Genomic DNA, 24,825 nt, shown 5'->3' on the forward strand with positions numbered 1-24,825 from the left:
GGCAGCTGGTTATAATATTATTTCTTCTTAAGATTTTTTGAGCATAAATTCCTGGTGGGTATATTAATAGAGAAAGTATTTAACGATTGAAGAATGTTTTTCATGGCTTTTAAAACGTCCTTATTTCTCAAACTGTATATCAGTGGATTTAGCATCGGTACAACGGCAGTGTACAACAATGACATCAGCTTCTCCAGTTCTTCAGATGTCTCCGACTCTGGCTTTAGGTAGGTGCTAATAAGTGTCCCACAGAATATGATAACAATGGTAAGGTGGGATGAGCACCTAGAGAAGGTCTTGGCCCTCCCCGCAGAGGTACGTATATTTAGGATATTGTATATAATGTATGTGTAGGAAACAAGTATTAGTGCAAATGGAAGCAATCCGAGAAAGACGCTTTCAAAGGACATTAAAGTCTGTAAGTGGGTGATGTCCCCGCAGGAGATCTTTATCATTGCTTTGAGGTCACAGTAGAAGTGATTGATTTCTTGGCTATAACATAAATTATACATTATACAGAAATAAAATATAGAATTGAAGCCTCCAAGTAGCCAGGACAAGGTAGAAAAGAGAGTGCATGCCCTTTTGCTCATGATTATAAAATAGCGCAAAGGAATACAAATGGCCACATAGCGATCGTAAGCCATGGAGGTCAGCAGGAAAAATTCAGTTGTAACGCAAAACGTAAAAATACACATTTGTGTAATGCAACCTCCAAAGGAAATGCTGGTGTCACCGGTAGCCGTAATAGCCATGAGCTTAGGGAGAGTGGAGGAGACAAAGACAATGTCCTGGGCTGCCAGGTTGCATAAGAAGAAATACATTGGTGTCTGTAGGTGGGACACCAGGCATACAAGCACAATAATCATCATATTCCCTAATATTGCCAGGAGGTACATCACTAAAATGCCCATAAACAGCAGCGTTTGGAAAGGTCCATATATTCTAAAGGCCAAGATGTAAAATTCAAAAAGTGTGTTGTTATTTACTAATATGCTCATTTTCGGTAAACTGTGTTTATTTCAAAGCCTGCAAATAGGAAAACAATTATTTCTGTTGGGGCCAAACTCTGCATACTAAGAAAGTTAGTATCTCTTTTGGCTCAGATCGAGAAACCTTTGCAGTCTAAACTACACATTTAGTTGGTGCAGAAAAGTCTTTAAATCTAAACTTGTGGAAAAAATCTGTAATTTTGGGTTAAAAACATAGGAGTACAAATTTCTGATTAGCATCGTACTCATTAAACTCAAACACTCAGCCAGACACATAGCCAAAGGGCAAGTATATTTGAATAGAGAAAGAAATATGATGACCAGAATGGAAACAATCTGTTCTGGGTACTATAATTGTTCTTTACCAAAGCAGAATATTGATCATTAACACTTTTGCAGTGACTCCCAAACAATATTCAGAGTTGTAACATTCTTTCTGCCCCAAAATGTTTAAATGCATTAAGACCTGCAGTGAAAGGATCTTTGCATAGCTCTGGGAAATATATCTTGTGGCATTTTGTTGTAGCTATTAATAAAGGCAGCTAATGAGAGAGGGAAAATGCCAGTGGTCTCACCCACCTATACAGGTCTGCACACTGTCTAAGGGGCACATTTACTTACCCACGAACGGGCCGAATGCGTCCGATTGCGTTTTTTTCGCAATGATCGGTATTTGGCGATTTTTCGGAAAATTGTCGCGACTTTTTCGTTGCCATTCTGAATGTTGCGCAAAATTTGGCGGTTTTTTTTTCGTAGCGTTACTACTTGCGCGAAAAGTTGCGACTTTTTCGTAGCCTTCGCGCCGAGTATGAAAGATTCGGATTCATTCAAGCTTCAGTATGGTGACTTTTCTTTGGCCAGGTTGGAGCTGCAGGGTGCCATTGAGTCCTATGGGAGGCTTCCAAAATCATGCTAAGTCTGAAAGTTTCGCCCGCCGCTTACGAGCGCTCAATACGAAAAAGTCGTGACAAGATACGAGCGCATCGTAATGGCTACGAAAAACTCGCGTTTTTCCGCGCAAATTGTATTGGTAACGAAAAAGTCGCGACAATTTCCGAAAAAATCGCAAAAAATACGAAAAAGTCGCAAAATGTTCGTTTTCCAATCGGAATTTTTCCAATGTGCCCCTAAGTATCCAACTATTTGCAGCCAGTGACACAGTCAATATTTCAGGGAGTACTTAGGGGCTCACTTTTACCTCTGACTGGTAGCTCTTAATGGAAAACAGACTGTGGCACACCAAGTGCTAGTAAGTATCTCAGAAGAGCATTATTTCTAGTAACACATTCAGTAACATTGTCAGATCAGAGACCTTTGAGTATAGATATATCCCCATAGTTTTCCAAAAGTTTTGTATGCTTCCTTTTATTCTGCATCTCTCTTGTCAACGGAGAAAGTATATTTGTCCAAAAACCTTGAAGGGTAGAGGGAAGAAAATGTCTTCTACGGTTATTTTTAAAAAAAACATCTGCTAAAATGTGCAGTCTTCCAAATGATCCATTGTCTTATAATCTGAATTCTTTTTTCAAAAATGTAAATTTCATTTTTCAGATGTTCAAGTAAAGTGGACAGTTCACACATATATTTCGTAATGGATTTTAGACTTCTTCCACCATAGACTCCTTCTTTTATGGGCTTGTCAGAGATTCACTGCTTATTAATCACTTCTAAAACCCACAGAAGGAACTCTTTGGAGAACTAATTAGCACAAATAGAAAAAAAACCCAAAGGAAAATATATTCTACCTTGAAAATTAAGCCAACGGAAAGAATGGGAGGCCCATACAAGTTAAAAATTTTATTTTAGGACTGTATTTATAAGTAAAAGTTTGAAAGAAACAAAGCTTTCCAAAGTTAAAAGTTTGTCTCTGAATAGTGTCTTCATTGTTGGTGCCCTTAAACACTGACCTCAAAATATATGTATGGGAATTATAATCTGCAAGCCCATTGCCCATGTAGCTCTGAAATATGGCTGTGCCATTTCACATAATATCATTTTTTCAGCATTATTTTATCTTTACTAAGCTTATGTTCTATGATTGCACGGAAGGTTTGTTGCCCTATTGTTTTGTCACTCCACTTACTCAACAAAACCCTCTGACCCAGAAGTATTTGGAGAAGGGCAGCAGTTTGATTTTATTACCATAAATAACAATGGATTTTTAACCCTATGTATGGTTCAAGTTAACTGGGTACAATGTGAGCACACACAAGTCCTATAGCAACATTTTAAAGTTGAATACAACTTTGCTGGCTTTTAGTAATGCATAACATGAGAGGTTCAGCAAATGGTCTTCAACAAAGGGAATAGTAGTCCTGCGTCAATGAATAGAGACAAAATCCTATAGCCCTCTGATAATCTCTGATACAGCTTTGTTGAAGCCAGTTCCTTAGCAAAGACCTTTCTCTGTGTAGTCACACAAGGTAGTGTCTCTATTCTACAGCTCATAGAGGAGCAAATAACGAGTTTGCATACAGACTGGGAGAGGCTGTTTAATTAGCCTGTGCCAAAAGACAAATCTTGCTTGACTACATGGCCCAGAACCATTCTTTCAGAAACCTGAGACAGATAAAACTGCATTCAGCATGTAACCAGGCACTCTGTCAGTCATCTTATTACACTGCCCGGCCCAGTGACCTTTTTTCCAGGCCGCCTGTAGAACCATGCATTCCTCTATCCTTGGCCAGAAACGTAACAGCTACTTTAATTAACCTTTACCCGTGGCTTACCAGTTGCACCTCCACAACTAGCTATATCATCCTCAGATTTGTGCCCTTGACACTTAGGGGAACATTTACTTATCCATGAATGCTCTGAGCCTTCGTTCGATCGGTCCAGTCGTATTTTCAGTGACTTTTTCGATGCTTGCGTTACTTTTTCGTATTTTTAGTACAAAAAATTCGGATCAGTTTTGCCACTGTTTACAATCGTTTGGTACGAAAATGTTGTGACTTTCGGATCGCCAATATGATATTATCGTGACTAAAACGTTTTTTTCGTAAGCATTTTCGGGATATTTGCCAACTTCAGAAATTTTCGTTTGCTTGCGTGACTTATTAGTTTTTTTCGCGCAAAAAAATCGGATTGGTTTTGCCGATGTTTACAATCATTTGGTACGAAAATTTTGTGACTTTCGGATTGCCAATATGATATTATTGTGACTAATACGATTTTTTTGAAAGCATTTTCGTGATATTTGCCAACTTCAGAAATTTTCGTTTCCAATCCGAATTTTTCCCATTCGGGATTCGAACTCATGTTTTTATAAATCTGCCCCATAGTCATCATTGTCAAGTTTTCTAAAAGGGCTAATATACTGACTTACAGATATAGTTTAGGGTGACCAAATTGAGATATCAATTGTGACATTATGGGTATTATGTTTATCCGTAGAGCTCCCCTTAAGCCCAGCCACTGAATTTTAACATCCTTAACTGAAAAACCTAGGTTACTGTAAGTCCATAATTCCTAGTTTTTACATGCCTCTTCATCCATACATTTGCGTTTACCTGCTAAAACGTGCTCAGTGCATCTCCGCATGAGGCCGATGCAGGGCCTGTCAATGGAGCTACTAGACATGTGAAAGTGGATAATCCGCTTTGTGTTTCATTTAACCCCTCTGTAAAACTAATATTTTGTATGTTTCAAATATTTAGAAATCAAAAGTCATATAAATGCAGGATAGTCATTGGCTCAGTAGAATCTGATGTACCTTTGTTGACTATCAAGGGTTTCTTATTAAACCCAGCACAAGATGGCCTTGGGATTTTATTCCCTGGTCCAAGATAACCATGTGCCCATGTTGAAAAGGCCTGGTAAGCTGCCTTTCTGAGGAGCCTAAAAAATATTCCATCATGTTATGTATGTTATATTATTCAGCTATACCCTTCCTTTACCAAACATATATATAAGACATCTACAGCCTCCTCCCTTCCCGCAACATCTTTTCCATTCAGAAATAGAGATGTAGCGAACTGTTCGCCGGAGAACTAGTTCGCACGAAAATCGGGTGTTCGCAAGTTCGCAAGTTCGCGAACTTTTAGCGATGTTCGCAATTTTGGGTTCGCCTTAGCTGGAGCCAAATTTTGACCTCTCACCCCAGAGCCAGCAGATACATGGCAGCCAATCAGGCAGCTCTCCCTCCTGGACCATCCCCGGACCACTCCCTTCCATATATAAACCGAAGCCCAGCAGCCATTTTACATTCTGCCTGTGTGTGCTTGAAGAGTTAGCATAGGGAGAGAGCTGTGCAGGGGTTTGAGGGACAGTTTAGGTAGCTTTGCTGACTAGTAATCTACTTTCTACTGCTCTGTATGTAACTGCTGTGGGCAGCTGTCCTGCTGATCTCATCTGCTGTAACCCAATAGTCCTTGTAAGGACTGCTTTTATTTTCTGATTACTGTTACTCTTCTTTTCATTGTGTACTGCAGCTCCGTCTGTGTGTGTTGGAGACAGGTGTGCTGCTCATAGTAGTGCACTAAGCAGCAACCACACATTCACATCATTTTTTTTTATTTGTGTTTTTTTACTTTTTTACTGTAATTTATAGAGCCGAGTGCTATTAGTCTAGCTGTGGGGGACTGGTGTGCTGCTCCTAGTAGTTCACCCCCAGCACCAACCAGAGATCACTTTTTTTTTTATTAATTTTTTTAATTTTTTTTATTTAACTTACTGTTCTTTAACGTGTCCAGTGCTGTTTGCTGTTATTCATAGTAGTGCACCCAACACGTTACACATAGTAGTGCACCCAACACGTTACACATAGTAGTGACATTGCATTGCAATAAAATCACCTGAGCGATGTTTTTCCACCAGCAATAATATATTCCGTATCCACTACTGCGGCGTTTTGTAATTGTGTGTGAACCGGCTGTAACCTTTACACGACTTGATTGGCATGTAGACGCCAGACGTTTTAAAGCAGTTTATTACACAAGTTTAGACATGTAGTGTGATTTCTGCCCTTTACAGCACAAAACGCAACGCTGTGTCAACAAAGTATTTTTCAGAGAAATTTTTGCTTGATCCCCCTCCTGCATGCCACTGTCCAGGTCGTGGCACCCTTTAAACAACTTTAAAATCAGTTTTCTGGCCAGAAATGGCTTTTCTAGTTTTTAAAGTTCGCCTTCCCATTGAAGTCTATGGGGTTCGCAAAGTTCGCAAAAGTTCGCACTTTTTGGCAGAAGTTCGCGAACGGGTTCTCGAACTTTTTTTGTGAGGTTCGCTACATCCCTATTCAGAAAGTTCCATGTGTGCCGAGGTGCTATAAAACTGCAGAATTGTGCAGCAGATTTCCCAGGGCCACCTTCCCCTGCCTTTGCATCCTATCAGCTCACAGGTTTATGCACAATTCAAACTATTTTCAAGCAACTAATAAAAGTTATTTGTGTTTCACACTGCCAATTTTTTAAATTGTGATTTTTTAAATTTGTTAGAAACCCTTAGGGACTCTAATGGCTCACCTCTGACCTTGGGCCTGTGCTTCTATTCTATAAACAATACCCAGGGTAGTAATCCGGCTCCCGCCATATTCCCCTACCACCTAGATATATATCTTAAAATATTTTTCAAAAATTAATATAAATAAAACAACAAACAAGCAAGGTCATTTTTAAAAGGAAAACCAGGGGCAGCCAAGATAAACCCATCAGTGTCCAGTTTGCTACACTTCTACTTCAGCTACTCTGACACTTCTTATAAAAATATAAATTGTCTTTGATACTTTACTTGGGAGCTGGGCAGTGCCATTGGGTATGTATAGGGGGGTGCAGGGCAGTAGTATCCTACATGTATAGGCCAACACATCACTCCACTGACACTTTGGAGTCAAGGGCAAATTGTGCCACCGTGCTCAGGAACAAATTAAAGATCCAGATGGTTTTAATAAGAATATATACATGGGCCAGGAGTACAGACACTATTAGTAATTTTACACACTGAGGGGTGTAATTTCATTTTAGATATTGATGTTATATATGTAGGCATACCGTACAAATGAAGCCTTTTCAAAATTTAATTTAAATACCTGGTTTCTTCCCACCTGTATGCTGCTCTTTAGTAACGGCGACTCCATCTTATCCTGACGATTTTCTTCAATGCACCTATTAACCCCCTGAGCAACACCGTTATGCAAACAATATTTCCATCAAAGTAATGAACTATATCCTGAATTTCAGTACAGTAGCAGGACCCATCCCTGATTGTCATTGGAATACATTTTCCACATTTACACCATTACCTATTTCCCTCAGCTGGAGGCGTATAATGTCTAGCTGCTAAAGCCTCCTCACTTCATTCTGATTCATATTGGAAATAAGGGTCACTTACACTATCACCAAGCGTATGTTGTAGTTCAAGCATAAGCTGATCTTCCAAAATTTTTGAGTTGAAAGTATAAAAATTCAAGTTTGTTTCCATGAATCCACTTTATTTTTCTCAAACAGGAATATCTCCCATTCTTGGAAAACAATAATGTGTTTTAAGTTTCACTTCAAAGTGGGTGAAACTGAAAACAATGACGGGATTAATTTTCCCTTGAAAATGTGTGAAATAGAAAACAATGTGGGGATTAAGTTCCCCTTGAAGCTGGGTAAAACTGAAAACAATGAGGGGATTAAGTTCTCATTGAAAGTTCAAAGACAGAATGTCACTGACTAAAGCCTCCATAGGACTCAATGTTGCTAGACAGATCAAACCTGTCAAATTTTTTTTTTTTTACAAAAAAAAGTTAACTAAACATTAATAAATCACGAATTATGGGCGTTTTTTTTTCAGGGAACAATAACGAAAAAGATCGAGTTCTGGTGAAAACCCATTCATAAATCTCAAAATTATGTAGAAGTAAAAAAAATCTGACTTTATCTCTAAATTGCTAAGTAATTGTGCCCCTACATCTCACACCAAATTATCCTCCTGTTTAAGGTGCAGAACACAGCAATGGTCTTGATAGAAGTGTTGGGAAAACAAATACTAGGAGCTCTATTCACATCATAGTTATATCATTGCATGTGGCTCTGATCGTAAGTCTTCTCTGTCCTTTATGTTTTTTGGCATAAAAATGGTTCCATAAGTATAACATAAGAAATTATGTAGAACATGGCAGGTTAAAATCATAAGATCTACTTTGGCTGATTAATGGTTATATGCAACTTACCCGAATAGCTGCTTTGCACTTTATAAAATTATTTTTATTATGATTGTCGGTAACTATTTTGATTTATTCATTTTGTGTTATTTAAGATTGATGTTTTACATTGTTGTTTGTCTGTGTTTTTAAAGTTGCAATAAACCCATTTATTACCCAATGCACTTGTAGTACAATGTCCCTTAATATTTATTGTTTGGTCTGCCATTGCTTTTTATTTTTTATAATGTTCTTCACTGCTTTTAACACATCTTTATTTCTCAAGCTATAAATGAGTGGATTTAACACCGGTACGATAGTAGAATACAACAAGGACATCAGCTGCTCCAATTCTATGGAATTCTCAGACTCTTGCTTCATGTATGTGCTAATAAGGGTACCACAGAATATGATAACCCCCAGATTTCCAAAAAGAACTTTGAATCGTGACTCATCTGACCACAGAACAGTCTTCCATTTTGCCACACTCCATTTTAAATGATTCCTGGCCCAGTGAAAATGCCTGAGCTTGTGGATCTTGCTTAGAAATGGCTGCTTCTTTGCACTGTAGAGTTTCAGCTGGCAACGGCGGATGGCACGGTGGATTGTGTTCACTGACAATGGTTTCTGGAAGTATTCCTGAGCCCATTCTGTGATTTCCTTTACAGTAGCATTCCTGTTTGTGGTGCAGTGTCGTTTAAGGGCCCGGAGATCACGGGCATCCAGTATGGTTTTACGGCCTTGACCCTTACGCACAGAGATTGTTCCAGATTCTCTGAATCTTCGGATGATGTTGATGATGATAGATGCAAAATCTTTGCAATTTTTCGCTGGGTAACACCTTTCTGATATTGCTCCACTATCTTTCTGCGCAACATTGTGGGAATTGGTGATCCTCTACCCATCTTGGCTTCTGAGAGACACTGCCACTCTGAGAAGCTCTTTTAATACCCAAACGTGTTGCCAATTGACCTAATTAGTGTTATTTGGTCTTCCAGCTCTTGGTTATGCTCAAATTAACTTTTTCCAGCCTCTTATTGCTACTTGTCCCAACTTGTGACCAAGGGTATTCCAAATAAGAACAAAAATAGCAGGCAGGCACTCCGGATATCCAAAAATGTAGAAAAGAGCAGCCAAAAAGGAAAGTTAATATAAAAACGTATAAATTTTATTTAATCCATATGTAAAAACATGGCAAGCCTTACGCGTTTCGTACCAAAGGGTACTTAATCATAGGCTAAATGCAATTTGCAAAAGACAAGTTATTTAAAGGCAAAATGGCCAATGGGGAAGTTTATACAGTTGGCCAATCACAGACATGGGGATCAAATTACCAAGAAAGGGTTGTTAAAAAAGTCAATGATTTACAAAGGAATAAGTTGGAGAAAACAGTACAAAGTAAATATCTGTGTGGTAAATAGGCTAAATATATTATTAGACATAGCAAGTTACATCATAATCAAAATTCAAACCATTTGGTTGTCTAGTTTTCATGGAAAAAATCCATTTAGTTTATTTTCTTATTAAAATGGATGAAATGTTGGCTCCTCTAGGATTAGGAATTACTTTATCAATTCCTGTAACCTTAAGGTATGATAAAGATCTGCTTGAACATTCGTAGAAGTGTTTGGCAACTGTTGTATAACAGTTAACATTTGTAATATTTAGTACATGTTCTATTTCATACATTTTGTACAGGTAAGAAGATAAATGACATGTTTTTTTTCTATTCAAAGCTTTATTTAGGTAATAACATCATAGAAAGATACATTCTGTACATTGATTTTTCCATCGTTTTCATGTACTTTCTGTTTATACCTATACATTTGTTGTTTATATCGTTTCAGTTAAACATCACAGTTTTTTACATATCAACAAGAACTTATAAATTCAGTAGTTGTTTAATAATCCTTTGTTTAAATCTTTATTCTTTTGTGCTATCTCGGTTGTGTCTTGGTATTTGTTTTATTTATGGTTCCATTATCCCTTTTATTTTACCTATTCTCTATTTGTACCTTTTTGTTAATATATTCTTTCCAGGGTAGTAATAAAGTGTTTTATATGGTATTTCTTTGATGTTGTAGATGAAATGAAAGAAGTGGTTTTATCAATGAAGTTGCAAGTAATGCATTGCTTTGATCCACATTTAAAACAGCCTTTTTAATGGAGAGCCATGTGTTGGTAGCTGTATTAGTTTGAGTTAAGCTGGGTGAAGGTTGGTTACTTAATGTTTCAGTCTTCCTGGTAACAAATTGATACCCATTATTCCAAATTTGTCTCAGGATGGGATCAGTTTTCAAAATAGTCAAATTGTTATTAATGATGTTTTCAATCATTTTTTTGTTGAGGACTAAAAGTTAAGATACTTAAGACTAAAGGTTGCAAAAAGTAATCGATGTATTCACAGAAATTTTCACCAAGAGAGCCAATACCTATGATTGGCCTTCCTACTGGTGGTCTCTCTTTTTTGTGGGTTTTTGGTAAGTAATGAAAAATAGCTGATTTAGGAGTATCATTTTTAATGAAGGAGATAAGTGCTTCATCTATAATATTGAAACTCAAGGCTTCTTGTAGCAGGGTATCAAGTTCTGATGTGTAAGAAATGACTGGGTTTTTTTCTAAAGGTATAAATGTTTCTGTATCTGAGAGTTGTCTATAGGCTTCTGTGACATAATCAGTTCTATTTAGTACAACTATTTGACCACCTTTATCTGCTCTTCGAATGACAATATCATGATCGTTTTTTAATTTTTCTAATGCTCTTTTTTCTTTAATAGTGAGATTATCTCTTTGTTTTTTAGATGAAGTTCTTAGATTTTCATGTAACAGAGACAATTCCATCTCTCTGTTTTTTTTTAAACATATTAACTGTGTTGTCTCTTTAGATCTAAATTTGTTTTTTGACAAATTTTGTACAAGAGTTTCCTTTTTGTACACACTCTTTTGCACCTTAGGGGTTAATGGTGGATTGTTAAGTGATAATGGCGGTGTGTTATGCCTATTTAAACAACCAAAAGGGCGGGTCACATTTTGGGCTTCTGAGGAAGTGGTGTTTCAACCACGAAACGCGTTAAGCCAAGGGGTGAATATGCTCTGGTCTATTTTTAACTGATGGAAATAAAAGTATGATTTTACAAGCTATCCTGTGCTACACTTTTTTACAAACTCTTTTTGGAAATTTTTGGCCTTATCGGGGGCGGCATCAAGCGTGGTAGCACGGAAAAGCTTCTTGTGGTCGGCTATCCTGGTGAGTGCTCCCCTTTTCTTTTTATTTTTACTCACAGCAGATGAACTGGACTTTGTTTCAGAATACAGTTCAAAGGGTACAGGGAGTTGTCAACTGAAATACTTTGTTTTACACGTTTGTGCTTTTGTTATACATTGCTTTTTAATTTTATAATGTTCATCACTGCTTTTAACACATCCTTATTTCTCAAGCTATAAATGAGTGGATTTAACACCGGTACGATAGTAGAATACAACAAGGACATCAGCTTCTCCAGTTCTTGGGAATTCTCAGACTCTTGCTTCATGTATGTGCTAGTAACGGTTCCACAGAATATGATCACAACCGTTAGATGGGAAGAGCAGCTAGAGAAAGTCTTGGCTCTGCCAGTAGAAGTGCGCATCTTTACAATGGTGCATATAATACACACATAGGAAACAAGTATCAGAGCAAATGGAAATAATCCCAGAAATACACTTTCTAAAGACATTAAGGTCTCTAAGAGTGTAATATCACTGCAGGAAAGCTTGGCCATAGCCTTCAGATCACAGTAGAAATGATTGATTTCTCTCATTGTACAAAAAGGCAAAGTACACATTACAATGGAATAAAACGCGGAATTAACTAAACCAAAAAACCAAGATAAGAAGGCAAACTGAATGCATTTCCTTTTGTTCATGATTATTAAATAGCGCAACGGGATGCAAATGGCCACATAGCGATCATAAGCCATGAAGGTCAGCAAGAAAAATTCTGTTGTAACACAAATGATAAACATAAACATTTGTCTGATGCAGCCACTGAATGAAATACTGGTGTCATCTGTAATAGTAATGGCCATCAGTTTAGGGAGGATTGAGGAGACATAGATAATGTCCTGAACTGCCAGGTTGCAAAGGAAGAAGTACATGGGAGAGTGAAGGTGGGACACGAGACATACCAGTCCAGTAATTATCATATTTCCTAATACAGCCAGGAGATACATCAGTAGGACGCCAATAAACAGCATGATTTTCGCAGTTCCATATGTTTTAAAAGCCAATATGTGGAATTCAGACTGTGTGTTGTTTCTTATAAACATATTAGCAATTGAAGAATGTTTCTAAACCTGGAACAATGGAAAAAGGTAAAGATTGAGCAATTATATACTAGTTACTGTGAGATAGAACTCATTTATTAAAAAAACTAAGGAGCATCAGTGGCTGCAAGCCCTATACCAACCACCTGTCTATGTTCAACATTAGGGTTGCCTTGGGCCCAACAAAATGGGGCTTTGTCCTTTGCACTGGATTTTTAATCTGCTGGACGGTGCAAAGTACAACCATTGCCTTGGGTTAAAGTGCTTTGTGCATGGCCAGTAAGGGTGCAGAATTGCTTGCAGCTGTGTTTAGAGCAAGTATATGAGCCCTGATGATAAATATACTGAACAAGAGAGCAATGAAATATGCCTTGGGTGACCTGTGATCAGCTTTACTTTGATAAAGGGTTTCAAGCAACAGTAGGCATTCGGCTATGATCTGCAGCTTCTTTATTCTACATCATTCCCTGAGATAATTATAAAATGGAGGCAAAGTAAAAAAAAAAAAGGACATCTAAGGAAGCAAATTACAATCTGAATTTTATTATCCATTTTGTGTAAAATCTTTATTCTTTACTGTTAAAACATAATGGTATTAATAATCCAGCTTGGTAAAGCAGATACCCGCATATGGTCCCACATACTATGTTGGTATTTGTCACTATATGTTTTGGTTGTGCTTTCGGCTCAGAGCTTCATATACATTAGAAGCCTAAAATGCAGAGTTCAGTGCAGCAAGGTTTATTTGACAAAAGGCAACATATATAATTGTAGAAAAATTAAATATAGGACCTTGCACAAGTATTCTAGGTGTTAATGTTGAAAAAATGTAAGAAAAAAACAAACCCCAAAAACTGTTATATGCTTTTTAAATTAAACTTACCTGACAGTGACCGTGTACGTAGGAGGTAGAAGTGAAGACAAAAGTATTTGCTGAACAGGAAGGTTTTATACCTTAACAATCACCATGTCATGTTCCCTGTGGTACTACTGTATCTGCTGGGATATGAAGAGGGCTAATGAATTGTTATGCACGATTTATGGGGTGTCTCAATAGTATTTCAGCTGGCTGCTGCAACTTATTAACCTTAAACCACTGAATTACAAATGTAAAGAAAAACCTTGTAATACAATCGTTAAAATGAACTTACAATGAACCATAAACAATCCAGGCCACCGATGTTGCACCCTCAGCCACTTCTCTTGGGCTCTGCTCCTTAACCACTAGCCTCAGGGTTTATATTTGTTTCTCCACACCAAGATCTTTGCGTTATGTCTTGGCTCTCCCCCAAATGGTAAAAGCTTTTTTATGGAATATTGTAAACCCATCTTGTCACTGCAGAAGAGTCTTCTGTTTTCAGGTTGACATGGCAGTAAGTTGTCACATTGATGGTTCTGGTTAATTCTGATAATCCTGTAGTTGTCTGTTTGCCAAGCAGGTGTGGGCATGGCGCTTTCTCTGCTGCAAGTGGCTCCTACAAGCTTTTGAAACTATTTAACTGGAAGCAAGATAATGAACCAACTAGTCTGTTGTCAATACCAGTCATGCCTAATAATAGGTGGAGAATTTACACTTTGCTTTTGATAACCTTTATCACAATTAAAAGTAATTGTTTAATTTGCTTGTCTATCACCCCATACCTTTACTGCTACTACTATTGATGGGAATTCAAGCAATACTAGGTTTCTGGTCAGTCCTGCTTGTCTCCATTCTTCATGCCATGTCTCCATTCCCCAGTATCCCTCAAAGAAGCCCTCAAAACAAGTTGAGGTAGTTGAACCAGTATATAATTGCAGCTATTTGTTATCTAGGAATGAGGATTGATATCAGGAATGGCCGTTGCATGTTGTCAGGAACTGCTACCAGACTCTAAGATCTAGATACCCAATTATTGACTGCAGTTGCTTTAGTGTCATTTCTTAAGGGTCAAGGCAAAGTTAACTAAACCCTATTATCTTGCTAACTTGTCCTTAGGTATAAAAAGTATAATAGAAAATCATCTAGTAGTCTATGACGAGGTTTCTTTGCTCACTACCCATTCAATAAAAGATAAGATGATTTCAAAATACAGGCATGACAGTGAGCAGCCCATTGACAGGCATTAATCAAAGAACTAATAACCATCGAAATGGAATCTGAATCTGACATTTATCAAAAAAATCTGAAATCAAACTTTTGCACCGAAAACTCTGTAAAATCCGTAAAATTTGAAAGCAAAAGAAGGATCCTCCAGGGAAAGGGAAGGGACCTCTGTGATTGACTTCTACATGATCTCGGCAAGTTTTAGCCGGGGAGTTGTCGAATTTGGATTTAAATCTCAAAACAGTTGCAACTTTTTTAGCGAAAAGTGTAAATCTGTATGTGCTGACATAACAGACATTTTTTGGGCTATTGTGCTGATGCTAGGAACAGTTTTACTCAAGATGGACAGAGGGGGATAGTTATGCAAAACCAAAGATGATGATTGGATGCCCCATGGAAGAAGAAATGGTAAAATGGTGCTGTATTGTTAGATGTTCCCTCACGTCCTCACGAGCTTTCAGGACGTATGAGCTATTATTTAATACTCTGTATTGTAATACTCTGTATTAATGTATACCTCTAATAAAGCCGTCTGGTTAATATCCTGAGTGAATCTGAATGGTTCTAGGTCAGGCCCAGGGGGAACTTCGGGGCCAGGCTCGATTTGAGTAAGTATTTATTCAAGTCCAAGAGTAACTTACTCATTGTGGGCGAGAATCTTATATCCCTGGAGGATTATAGGAGTATAACTACGACAAGAACAAGTTTTGGTATCATTGTATTTAACCGTAGCATTATTAGCAAGTGTATTTTAGGCCTTTACTAAAACTAATGTCATATGGGGTGGTTTTTCAACAGCATATTTTTCCTGATGGATTAAGGCCTGAAACCACCTTTGCCACTTCCTATTAATGTAAACTGAAACTGCCTAAAACACCAAGAACTGCCATTTTTTCAACCCAAAACAATCTTGTCCTTCTCTGTGTGTGTCAGCCACCATACCTTTTATTTAAACCTACAGTATTAGATAAGCAAACATGATACTGAATAAATCAGCCTATAAATCTATTTAGATAAAAATGTCCAAGCGTTGAACATGTCTTCAGAGAAATTTTGGCCTGAATTTTCTCCCGGGCATATTTGCCCCGGTTGTTCATGTTAGTCACATGATATTTGTGCACTATTTTCTTTAGTACAACAGATCCTTAATGAGATTCTGATCAAGGCTTTCCCTAAGCTACTGTGGGACATCCATCCTTTTGTTCCTGAGCCACTAACTCCTGTGTTACTTTGGCACAGCCGTTTATACACAGCATTTACAGTGCATGACATTGGATGAGCAATATGACATCACTGGCTGACATCACATGGCTGAGTGACTGAGTAGTAAATACTGAATGCTATACCTTGTTTCAGGTGTGGGGTAAATTGACAAGGAAGGGTATAAGTCTATGGGGCACTTTTACTAAGATCAGATGGTTTTCTTGGCTAAAATCATAATATGGTAAAACTTTGTCATAACCACAATCATTTCTGATGTTCTAAAATATCACGAAAATTATTTTATCAGTCAAAATATCAGAAATTATAGCAATTGCGTTCCGAAAGTCACAAAATTTTCATGCCGAAAAGTTCATTAAGCCACAAAAACCTTTCTTGCTTTGATGCCTTACATGTCTAACTTTGGAAGTCTTCCATAGGACTCAGTCAGTGGTTCTCAACAGATCAAATCCAAGAAAAGTTTAACCAAAGCTTTAAAGTCCGCAAGGTTTGTAGTTTTTACGCGAAATACGTTTTTTTTGTGGTTTTTTAACCAAACCATGAAAAAGTAGTTAAAATTTAACGAACTTTTCGCATACATTCCAAAATGTTCTATAAGTTCAAAAAAAGTTAGAAAAAATACGAAATTATCTCAAAAATGTTTAGTAAATTTGCCCCTATGTGTTATTCATGATTTTCCTCTACTTTCTCACTAGGAAGAAAAAAAAAGCAGTTTCCTGATATTTCCTTTTTTGACAAAAATACTCTTGCTGGAGTGAAAGTAGTTTATTGACAGCCATTATAAGAATATACTGCAAAAATAAAAAAAAAACATCAAATGTACATAGAAAATGAGTCTGTCAATGGAAAAAAAAAACATTTGTTTTACCCAAAATAACAGTACAGCTGTATTAGTTATTCCTTAAATGTCTAATCAGTCAATAAGAGTTACGATGCTAGTCAAAGAAAAAACTACTTCATTGACAGCCATTATAAAAATATACAGGTATAGGATCTCTTATCCGGAAACCCATTATCCAGAAAGCTTTGAATTACGCAAAGCCCGTCTCCCATAGACGCCATTTTAATTTTAATATTTCAGAATTTTTAAACTGATTTCCTTTTTCTCTGTAATAATAAAACAGTACCTGTACTTGATCCCAACTAAGATATAATTACCCCTTATTGGGGGCAGAACAGCCCTATTGGGTTTATTTAATGGTTAAATGATTCCCTTTTCTCTGTAATAATAAAACAGTACCTGTACTTGATCCCAACTAAGATATAATTACCCCTTATTGGGGGCAGAACAGCCCTATTGGGTTTATTTAATGGTTAAATGATTCCCTTTTCTCTGTAATAATAAAACAGTACCTGTACTTGATCCCAACTAAGATATAATTACCCCTTATTGGGGGCAGAACAGCCCTATTGGGTTTATTTAATGGTTAAATGATTCCCTTTTCTCTGTAATAATAAAACAGTACCTGTACTTGATCCCAACTAAGATATAATTACCCCTTATTGGGGGCAGAACAGCCCTATTGGGTTTATTTAATGGTTAAATGATTCCCTTTCTCTGTAATAATAAAACAGTACCTGTACTTGATCCCAACTAAGATATAATTACCCCTTATTGGGGGCAGAACAGCCCTATTGGGTTTATTTAATGGTTAAATGATTCCCTTTTCTCTGTAATAATAAAACAGTACCTGTACTTGATCCCAGCTAAGATATAATTACCCCTTATTGGGGGCAAAACAGCCCTATTGGGTTTATTAAATGGTTAAATGATTCCCTTTTCTCTGTAATAATAAAACAGTACCTGTACTTGATCCCAACTAAGATATAATTACCCCTTATTGGGGGCAGAACAGTCCTATTGGGTTTATTTAATGGTTAAATGATTCCCTTTTCTCTGTAATAATAAAACAGTACCTGTACTTGATCCCAACTAAGATATAATTACCCCTTATTGGGGGCAGAACAGCCCTATTGGGTTTATTTAATGGTTAAATGATTCCCTTTTCTCTGTAATAATAAAACAGTACCTGTACTTGATCCCAACTAAGATATAATTACCCCTTATTGGGGCAGAACAGTCCCATTGGGTTTATTTAATGGTTAAATTATTCCCTTTTCTCTGTAATAATAAAACAGTACCTTGTAATTGATCCCAACTAAGATATAAATAATCCGTATTGGATGCAAAACAATCCTGTTGGATTTAATTAATGTTTTAGTGATTTTTTAGTAGACTTAAGGTATGGAGATCCAAATTACGGAAAGACCCCTTATCTAGAATACCCTTGGTCCCGAGCATTCTGGATAATGGGTCCTATACCTGTATTAGTATTTCCTTAAATGTCTGATTAGTCAATTAGAGTTATGATGCTAGTCAAAGACAAAACTACTTCATTGACAGCCATTATAAGAATATGTTTCAAAATTAAAAGAACAGCATCAAAGGTACATAGAAAATGGGAAATATATTTTTTTTCACTAAACTAACAGCATTAGTTATTCCTTAAATGTCTGATTGGTCAGTAAGGGTTATGGTACTGGTCAAAGACAAAACTAAGATTTTACCATGATCCAGTAAGGATATAGATTTAGGTTAAAAATCTATGGGGCCCATTCATTAAAGTACGCATTTAGGATTGTAAGAAGTACAATTGGAGTAAATACGATAATTTCTGATTATGGAAAATGTTCCGAAAATTCTTTTCTTAGACGTGCGAAAATATCGTACTTATGATCCGAAAGTTACAAAATGTTTATCTCCAACCTGGCCAAAAGATTGTCACGACACCAAAGCTTGAATGGATTCCGAAACTTTCGTTATCGTTGTACGAAAAGTACGGCTTTTTCGTGGAATAACGAACACATCACGAAAAAGTCGTACTTTTCTAACAATATTATCGTTAACAGTACGAACAGTTCTAAACTTTAGAAAAAATTAAAATTTTTTGTAATCGTGGTCATCGTACTTTAATGAATGGGCCCCTATGTGTCGAACCATTTTTGATCACTTTTCCTAAGTCCCATTAACCTCATTAGTGCTCCCTTAACTTCCTTGTTTCTTAAGCTATAAATAAGTGGGTTTAAAATCGGTGTTACGGCTACAAAAAGCAATGAAAATACCTGATCAAACTCTTCTGACTGTTCTGAAGGAGGCCTCATATACATGCACATTGCTGCCCCGTAGAAAATAACAAGAACAGTGAAGTGAGAAGAGCAGGTGGAGAAGACTTTTCGTCTACCAGTTTTTGACTTAATGCCCAGAATGATCGTTATTATTTTGATATAGGATATTAAACTGAGCAGAAATGGGAGGAGCCCTAGTATAATTGCCTCGGCATAGATGATGATGAGAAACATTATGTCAGGGCAGGCTATTTTCTGCAAAGCTTTAACATCACAGAAGAAGTGCTTTATTTTATTTGACTGGCACAGAGTTAAATGGGATGCTGCCAGAGTAAGGATGAATGAGTTCAAACATCCAGATATCCAGTTGGCAATCAAAAGCAAGACACATGATTTGTTATTCATGATAGAGTGATAGTGTAAGGGGTTGGAGATGGCTATGTAACGGTCGTAGGCCATGGTGGGCAGCAAGGTGTCCTCTGTGCTTGCTGCAAATATGAAAAAGAACATCTGGCTGAAGCATTCCTTGATGGACATGGATTTATTCCCAGAAAGCAAAATATCCATCAGCTTTGACAGGGTGGCATTGGTGAAAATGATGTCAACTGTGGAAAGGTTGCAAAGAAAGAAGTACATTGGGGTATGAAGATGAGCGTCCACAAACGTGACCGTGATTAAAGCAATGTTCCCAAGAACCCCGACCAAGTAGATCAAGAAAAATACAAGAAAAAGAAGAGGCCCTCTCTCTGGATTGTTGGAGAAGGCCAAAAGCTGGAAATCCTTGAAAGATGTTTTATTGTCCATCATTGTTCTATACCAGTGCTGTCCAACTTCTGTTGTACCGAGGGCCGGAATTTTTCCGACCTGCGTGGTGGAGGGCCGATAATGGAAGCCAGTTTTGACCACTCCCCTTTTTGAAACCGCACCCACTTGAAACCACATCCATGTTATCACATGACCATACCCATATTAATGGTTGTAGTACAGCAAAAACCTGCCATACTCTGCCTGCCTGTGTGCCATACTTGGCTGGTTTGTGCCATACTTGGCCTGTGTGTGCCATACTCTGCCTGCCCTACCCTGCCTGTGTGTTCCATACTCTGCCTTCCCTACCCTGCCTGCGTGTGCCATACTTTCACTGTGTTTGCCATTCTTGGCTGGTTTGTGCCATACTTTGCCTGTGTGTGCCATACTCTGCCTGTGTGTGCCATACTCTGCCTGTGTGTGCCATACTCTGTGTATGGCACACACAGGCAGCCTACAGTGACACAATGCTGGCACTGCTCCTACAGTCTGCACAATAACTATATATTAAAAAAACTTTTTAATTGCAGTACCACCTCAGTATATGTTCTTTTTGTAGTATGCAGGGATTATTTGTGGGTTTCTACTGCTCCTGAGGTGTGAACAGGGGAACAATGGGGGTGATTACAGCCTGAGCCTGAGGTGTGAACACTGCAGGGGGTGAACAATGCAGAAACTAAAAGGTGTGAAAAACACAGGGGATTACATATTTAAACAATACAGGGGGATTACAGCCTGAATCTGAGGTGAGAGCCATGCAGGGGGGCAGTTAATCACAGTACTGATACCATTTAAAGCTTACACAAGAGTAAGCCATCAAAGCAGCCAGACAGGTGGGGGGCCACACAGAGGGGGGTCGCGGGCCGCATGCGGCCCGCGGGCCGCCAGTTGGACAGCACTGTTCTATACTATCAAATTATTTTATCACTTTACATGAAAAACATGAAAAAGTAACATTAAACTCCAACTGTTTGCCCTATTCAGTAGTGCATAGACACCAGATAAATAATAATGATTGAAATGAGTTTCCTCTGATCACCTTGGCATCATAACAACTGAAAAATAGCAAATCTATTATTATTATTATTAGAATTTATAATTTATAAAGCACCAACATATTCCCTAATGTTCAGAGAACATACATTTTCTAGAGAGGAGAAAGATAAGATAAAATGTCTTTTTTTATATTTATATTTTACTACAGAATTTTATATATATTTAAAAATACTAACAAGGAACCACAATATACAGTAGGTAATATATCTTGCCTACATACACATGTTCTTCTGAAAATGTTTTATCCCTCCTGCTGTAGAAGAAAACACACTTTATACCAATTTCATAAAATCAATTTAAACATTCCCTGGGAATGAAAATGTGCTTTTCTGTTTGAATGTCAAGACCATCCTGCTGTAGGAAAGAGCCGCAGGCAGTAGAACAAAATGGAGATGAATCTCCCCCCCCGTGTTGGTGCAGTTCTTGCCGCCACAGAATGTAACTAATTATGGGAGGCTGCTTTTATTCTGTAGCATACGGTCTTTGTGCCACGTCAGTATTCTGCCTGGAATGGAGTCTATGGGGACAAAGTATATAATAAGGACGTTACAACAAAAACAAAGAAGAATAATGAATCCCTTGATAACATCTTTATTGTGTATTTACTGATTTACTGGTTTTAATAAGTAATACAGTAATTTAAAGTTACATAATAATCTAAATCTAAACAATTTGTTATAAAAAAGACGGTTGACAAACTTTGCTTTGAAATCTCTTTCTTTAGGTTCTTGAAAAAATGCACAGCTTTCAGAATCATCCAGCTATCTATTTTGCAGGTTTTAAAACCCCATCAGACAAGATCTCCTCCTCCTCTCATGATGATTCAGCATAGGCCCCTATTATGATCCCATAACTTGTTGCCAAAGGTGTAGCTCATCTTGAAGTTTGGTTTTAGTATGTGTCCTATTTGCAGCAACTTTACAGCTGGTCCGATTTTTTCCCATTCGGGATTCGGATTCGTGGATTAGTAAATGTGCCCCTTAGTGTTACTTATATTACTTATCTTTGAATTCAGGCCCTTTCTTATTCCAGTCTCTCATTCCAACCATTGCCTGGTTGCTAAGGCAAGCTGGACCCTGGCAACTGGATAGCTACCTAAAGTCTAAACTGGAGAGCTTAATCATTTTAAAACCACAATAAAATAATAAAATTAACAATACTGACTAACTGCAATTTGTCTCAGAATATGTACTGGTATTGGATCCATTATCTGAAAACCTGTTATACAGAAAGCTCGGGAATTACGGGAAGGCCATATCCCATAGATTCCATTATAATCAAGTAATTCAAACTTTAAAAAATTTTTACTTGATCCCAACTAATCTATAATTTATCCTTATTGGGGGCAGAACAGCCCTATTGGGTTTATTTAATGGTTAAATGATTCCCTTTTCTCTGTAATAATAAAATAGTACCTGTACTTGATCCCAACTAAGATATAATTACCCCTTATTGGGGGCAGAACAGCCCTATTGGGTTTATTTAATGGTTAAATGATTCCCTTTTCTCTGTAATAATAAAATAGTACCTGTACTTGATCCCAACTAAGATATAATTACCCCTTATTGGGGGCAGAACAGCCCTATTGGGTTTATTTCATGGTTAAATGATTCCCTTTTCTCTGTAATAATAAAACAGTACCTGTACTTGATCCCAACTAATCTATAATTACCCCTTATTGGGGGCAGAACAGCCCTATTGGGTTTATTTAATGGTTAAATGATTCCCTTTTCTCTGTAATAATAAAACAGTACCTGTACTTGATCCCAACTAAGATATAATTACCCCTTATTGGGGCAGAACAATCCTATTGGGTTTATTTAATGGTTAAATGATTCCCTTTTCTCTGTAATAATAAAACAGTACCTGTACTTGATCCCAACTAAGATATAATTACCCCTTATTGGGGGCAGAACAGCCCTATTGGGTTTATTTAATGGTTAAATGATTCCCTTTTCTCTGTAATAATAAAACAGTACCTGTACTTGGTCCCAACTAAGGTATAATTACCCCTTATTGGGGGCAGAACAGCCCTATTGGGTTTATTTAATGGTTAAATGATTCCCTTTTTCTCTGTAATAATAAAACAGTACCTGTACTTGATCCCAACTAAGGTATAATTACCCCTTATTGGGGGCAGAACAGCCCTATTGGGTTTATTTAATGGTTAAATGATTCCCTTTTTCTCTGTAATAATAAAACAGTACCTGTACTTGATCCCAACTAAGATATAATTACCCCTTATTGGGGGCAGAACAGCCCTATTGGGTTTATTTAATGGTTAAATGATTCCCTTTTCTCTGTAATAATAAAACAGTACCTGTACTTGATCCCAACTAAGATATAATTACCCCTTATTGGGGCAGAACAGTCCTATTGGGTTTATTTAATGGTTAAATGATTCCCTTTTCTCTGTAATAATAAAACAGTACCTGTACTAGATCCCAACTAAGATATAATTACCCCTTATTGGGGGCAGAACAGCCCTATTGGGTTTATTTAATGGTTAAATGATTCCCTTTTCTCTGTAATAATAAAACAGTACCTGTACTTGATCCCAACTAAGATATAATTTATCCTTAGTGGAAGCACAACAACTCTATTGGGTTTATTTAATATTTAAATGATTTTTAGTAGACTTAAGGTAGGGATATTCAAATTATGGAAAGACCCCTTGTCTGGAAAACCGGAGGTCCCGAGCATTCTGGATAACAGGTCCCATACCTGTATATACATCAGTCTAAAAGCTAATTTAACCAGGGAATCTTAAAGTGAATGCCCAGCTTATTGCACAATGATTTCCTTTGCTTTGCATTCCATCTGACCATACTCCCTTGTACCTGTCACAGAAGGAAACTCAATAAAGGAAAGACATACAACTATAAAACCTAACCTTTATTTCAGTCCTTACAGTTAAAATTAAAATACATTAAAATTAGCCCATTACTTTGCCAGTGGTATAGAATCAACGACATATTCTGACTATTATTTACATGAGTCTCATCGATAACTGATTGATAATTGTAGTTATATAAGTAGCTATTGGTGCCTACCACCATTTGCAATACCTTAGCACCCTGGTGAGATTTAGGGCTACAAGTCGAATATCATTTAGAGTTGTGATTCAACTACAAACAGAAGTCTACTCCCATTGGCCTATCTAGAAGAAGTGTAGTTCCTGTTGCCATTGGTGAATACCTCAGCACATAGGTTTTAAATGTAATCCAGGAAGGAGGTGCCTTGTAGTTGACTTTCGCTATCAGTTATGGGGGTCATTTATCAACACTGGGCAAATTTGCCAATGGGCAGTGATCAATTTGTTGCATTCATTGTTCTACTTGCAGCTGCTGAAAAAAGCCAATCACTGATTGGTTGCTATGGGTTACTGCCGATGAACAAATTTGCCCATTGTTGATAAATGAGCCCCATTGAGTTTACTTCTGTGTCTGGCCAAGTACAAGGGGATATGGTTAGATGACTTACAGTGGCTTGCAAAAGTATTCGGCCCCCTTGAACTTTTCCACATTTTGTCACATTACAGCCACAAACATGAATCAATTTTATTGGAATTCCACGTGAAAGACCAATACAAAGTGGTGTACACGTGAGAAGTGGAAGGAAAATCATACATGATTCCAAACATTTTTTACAAATAAATAACTGCAAAGTGGGGTGGGCGTAATTATTCAGCCCCCTGAGTCAATACTTTGTAGAAGCACCTTTTGCTGCAATTCCAGCTGCCAGGCTTTTAGGGTATGTCTCTACCAGCTTTGCACATCTACAGACTGAAATCCTTGCCCATTCTTCTTTGCAAAACAGCTCCAGCTCAGTCAGATTAGATGGACAGCGTTTGGGAACAGCAGTTTTCAGATCTTGCCACAGATTCTCCATTGGATTTAGATCTGGACTGTGACTGGGCCATTTTAACACATGGATATGTTTTGTTTTAAACCATTCCATTGTTGCCCTGGCTTTATGTTTAGGGTCGTTGTCCTGCTGGAAGGTGAACCTCCGCCCCAGTCTCAAGTCTTTTGCAGACTCCAAGAGGTTTTCTTCCAAGATTGCCCTGTATTTGGCTCCATCCATCTTCCCATCAATTCTGACCAGCTTCCCTGT

The 24,825-nt window shown here is 37.5% G+C and overlaps 3 protein-coding genes across 3 annotated transcripts; all 3 read right to left on the bottom strand.

The window, feature by feature from the left end:
- Positions 1 to 9,833: 9,833 nt before the first annotated feature.
- On the bottom strand, positions 9,834 to 11,315 carry LOC733763 (uncharacterized). Its single transcript, NM_001044513.1, is given in 1 exon segment — positions 9,834 to 11,315. A coding segment is annotated over 1 exon segment (513 nt). The 5' UTR covers positions 10,957 to 11,315; the 3' UTR covers positions 9,834 to 10,443.
- Positions 11,316 to 11,489: 174 nt separating this feature from the next.
- On the bottom strand, positions 11,490 to 12,299 carry or13c2 (olfactory receptor family 13 subfamily C member 2). The gene has a single exon (XM_002932759.2). It carries the CDS (start codon positions 12,297 to 12,299, stop codon positions 11,490 to 11,492), a length of 810 nt encoding a protein of 269 aa, XP_002932805.2.
- A 6,409-nt stretch (positions 12,300 to 18,708) lies between these two features.
- On the bottom strand, positions 18,709 to 19,656 carry LOC101730449 (olfactory receptor 13F1-like). Its single transcript, XM_004913081.1, has one exon. It carries the CDS (start codon positions 19,654 to 19,656, stop codon positions 18,709 to 18,711), a length of 948 nt encoding a protein of 315 aa, XP_004913138.1.
- Positions 19,657 to 24,825: the final 5,169 nt, after the last annotated feature.

Source organism: Xenopus tropicalis, chromosome 3 (genome assembly GCF_000004195.4).
Source record: "Xenopus tropicalis strain Nigerian chromosome 3, UCB_Xtro_10.0, whole genome shotgun sequence".
In the NCBI taxonomy this organism is placed as follows: domain Eukaryota; kingdom Metazoa; phylum Chordata; class Amphibia; order Anura; family Pipidae; genus Xenopus; species Xenopus tropicalis.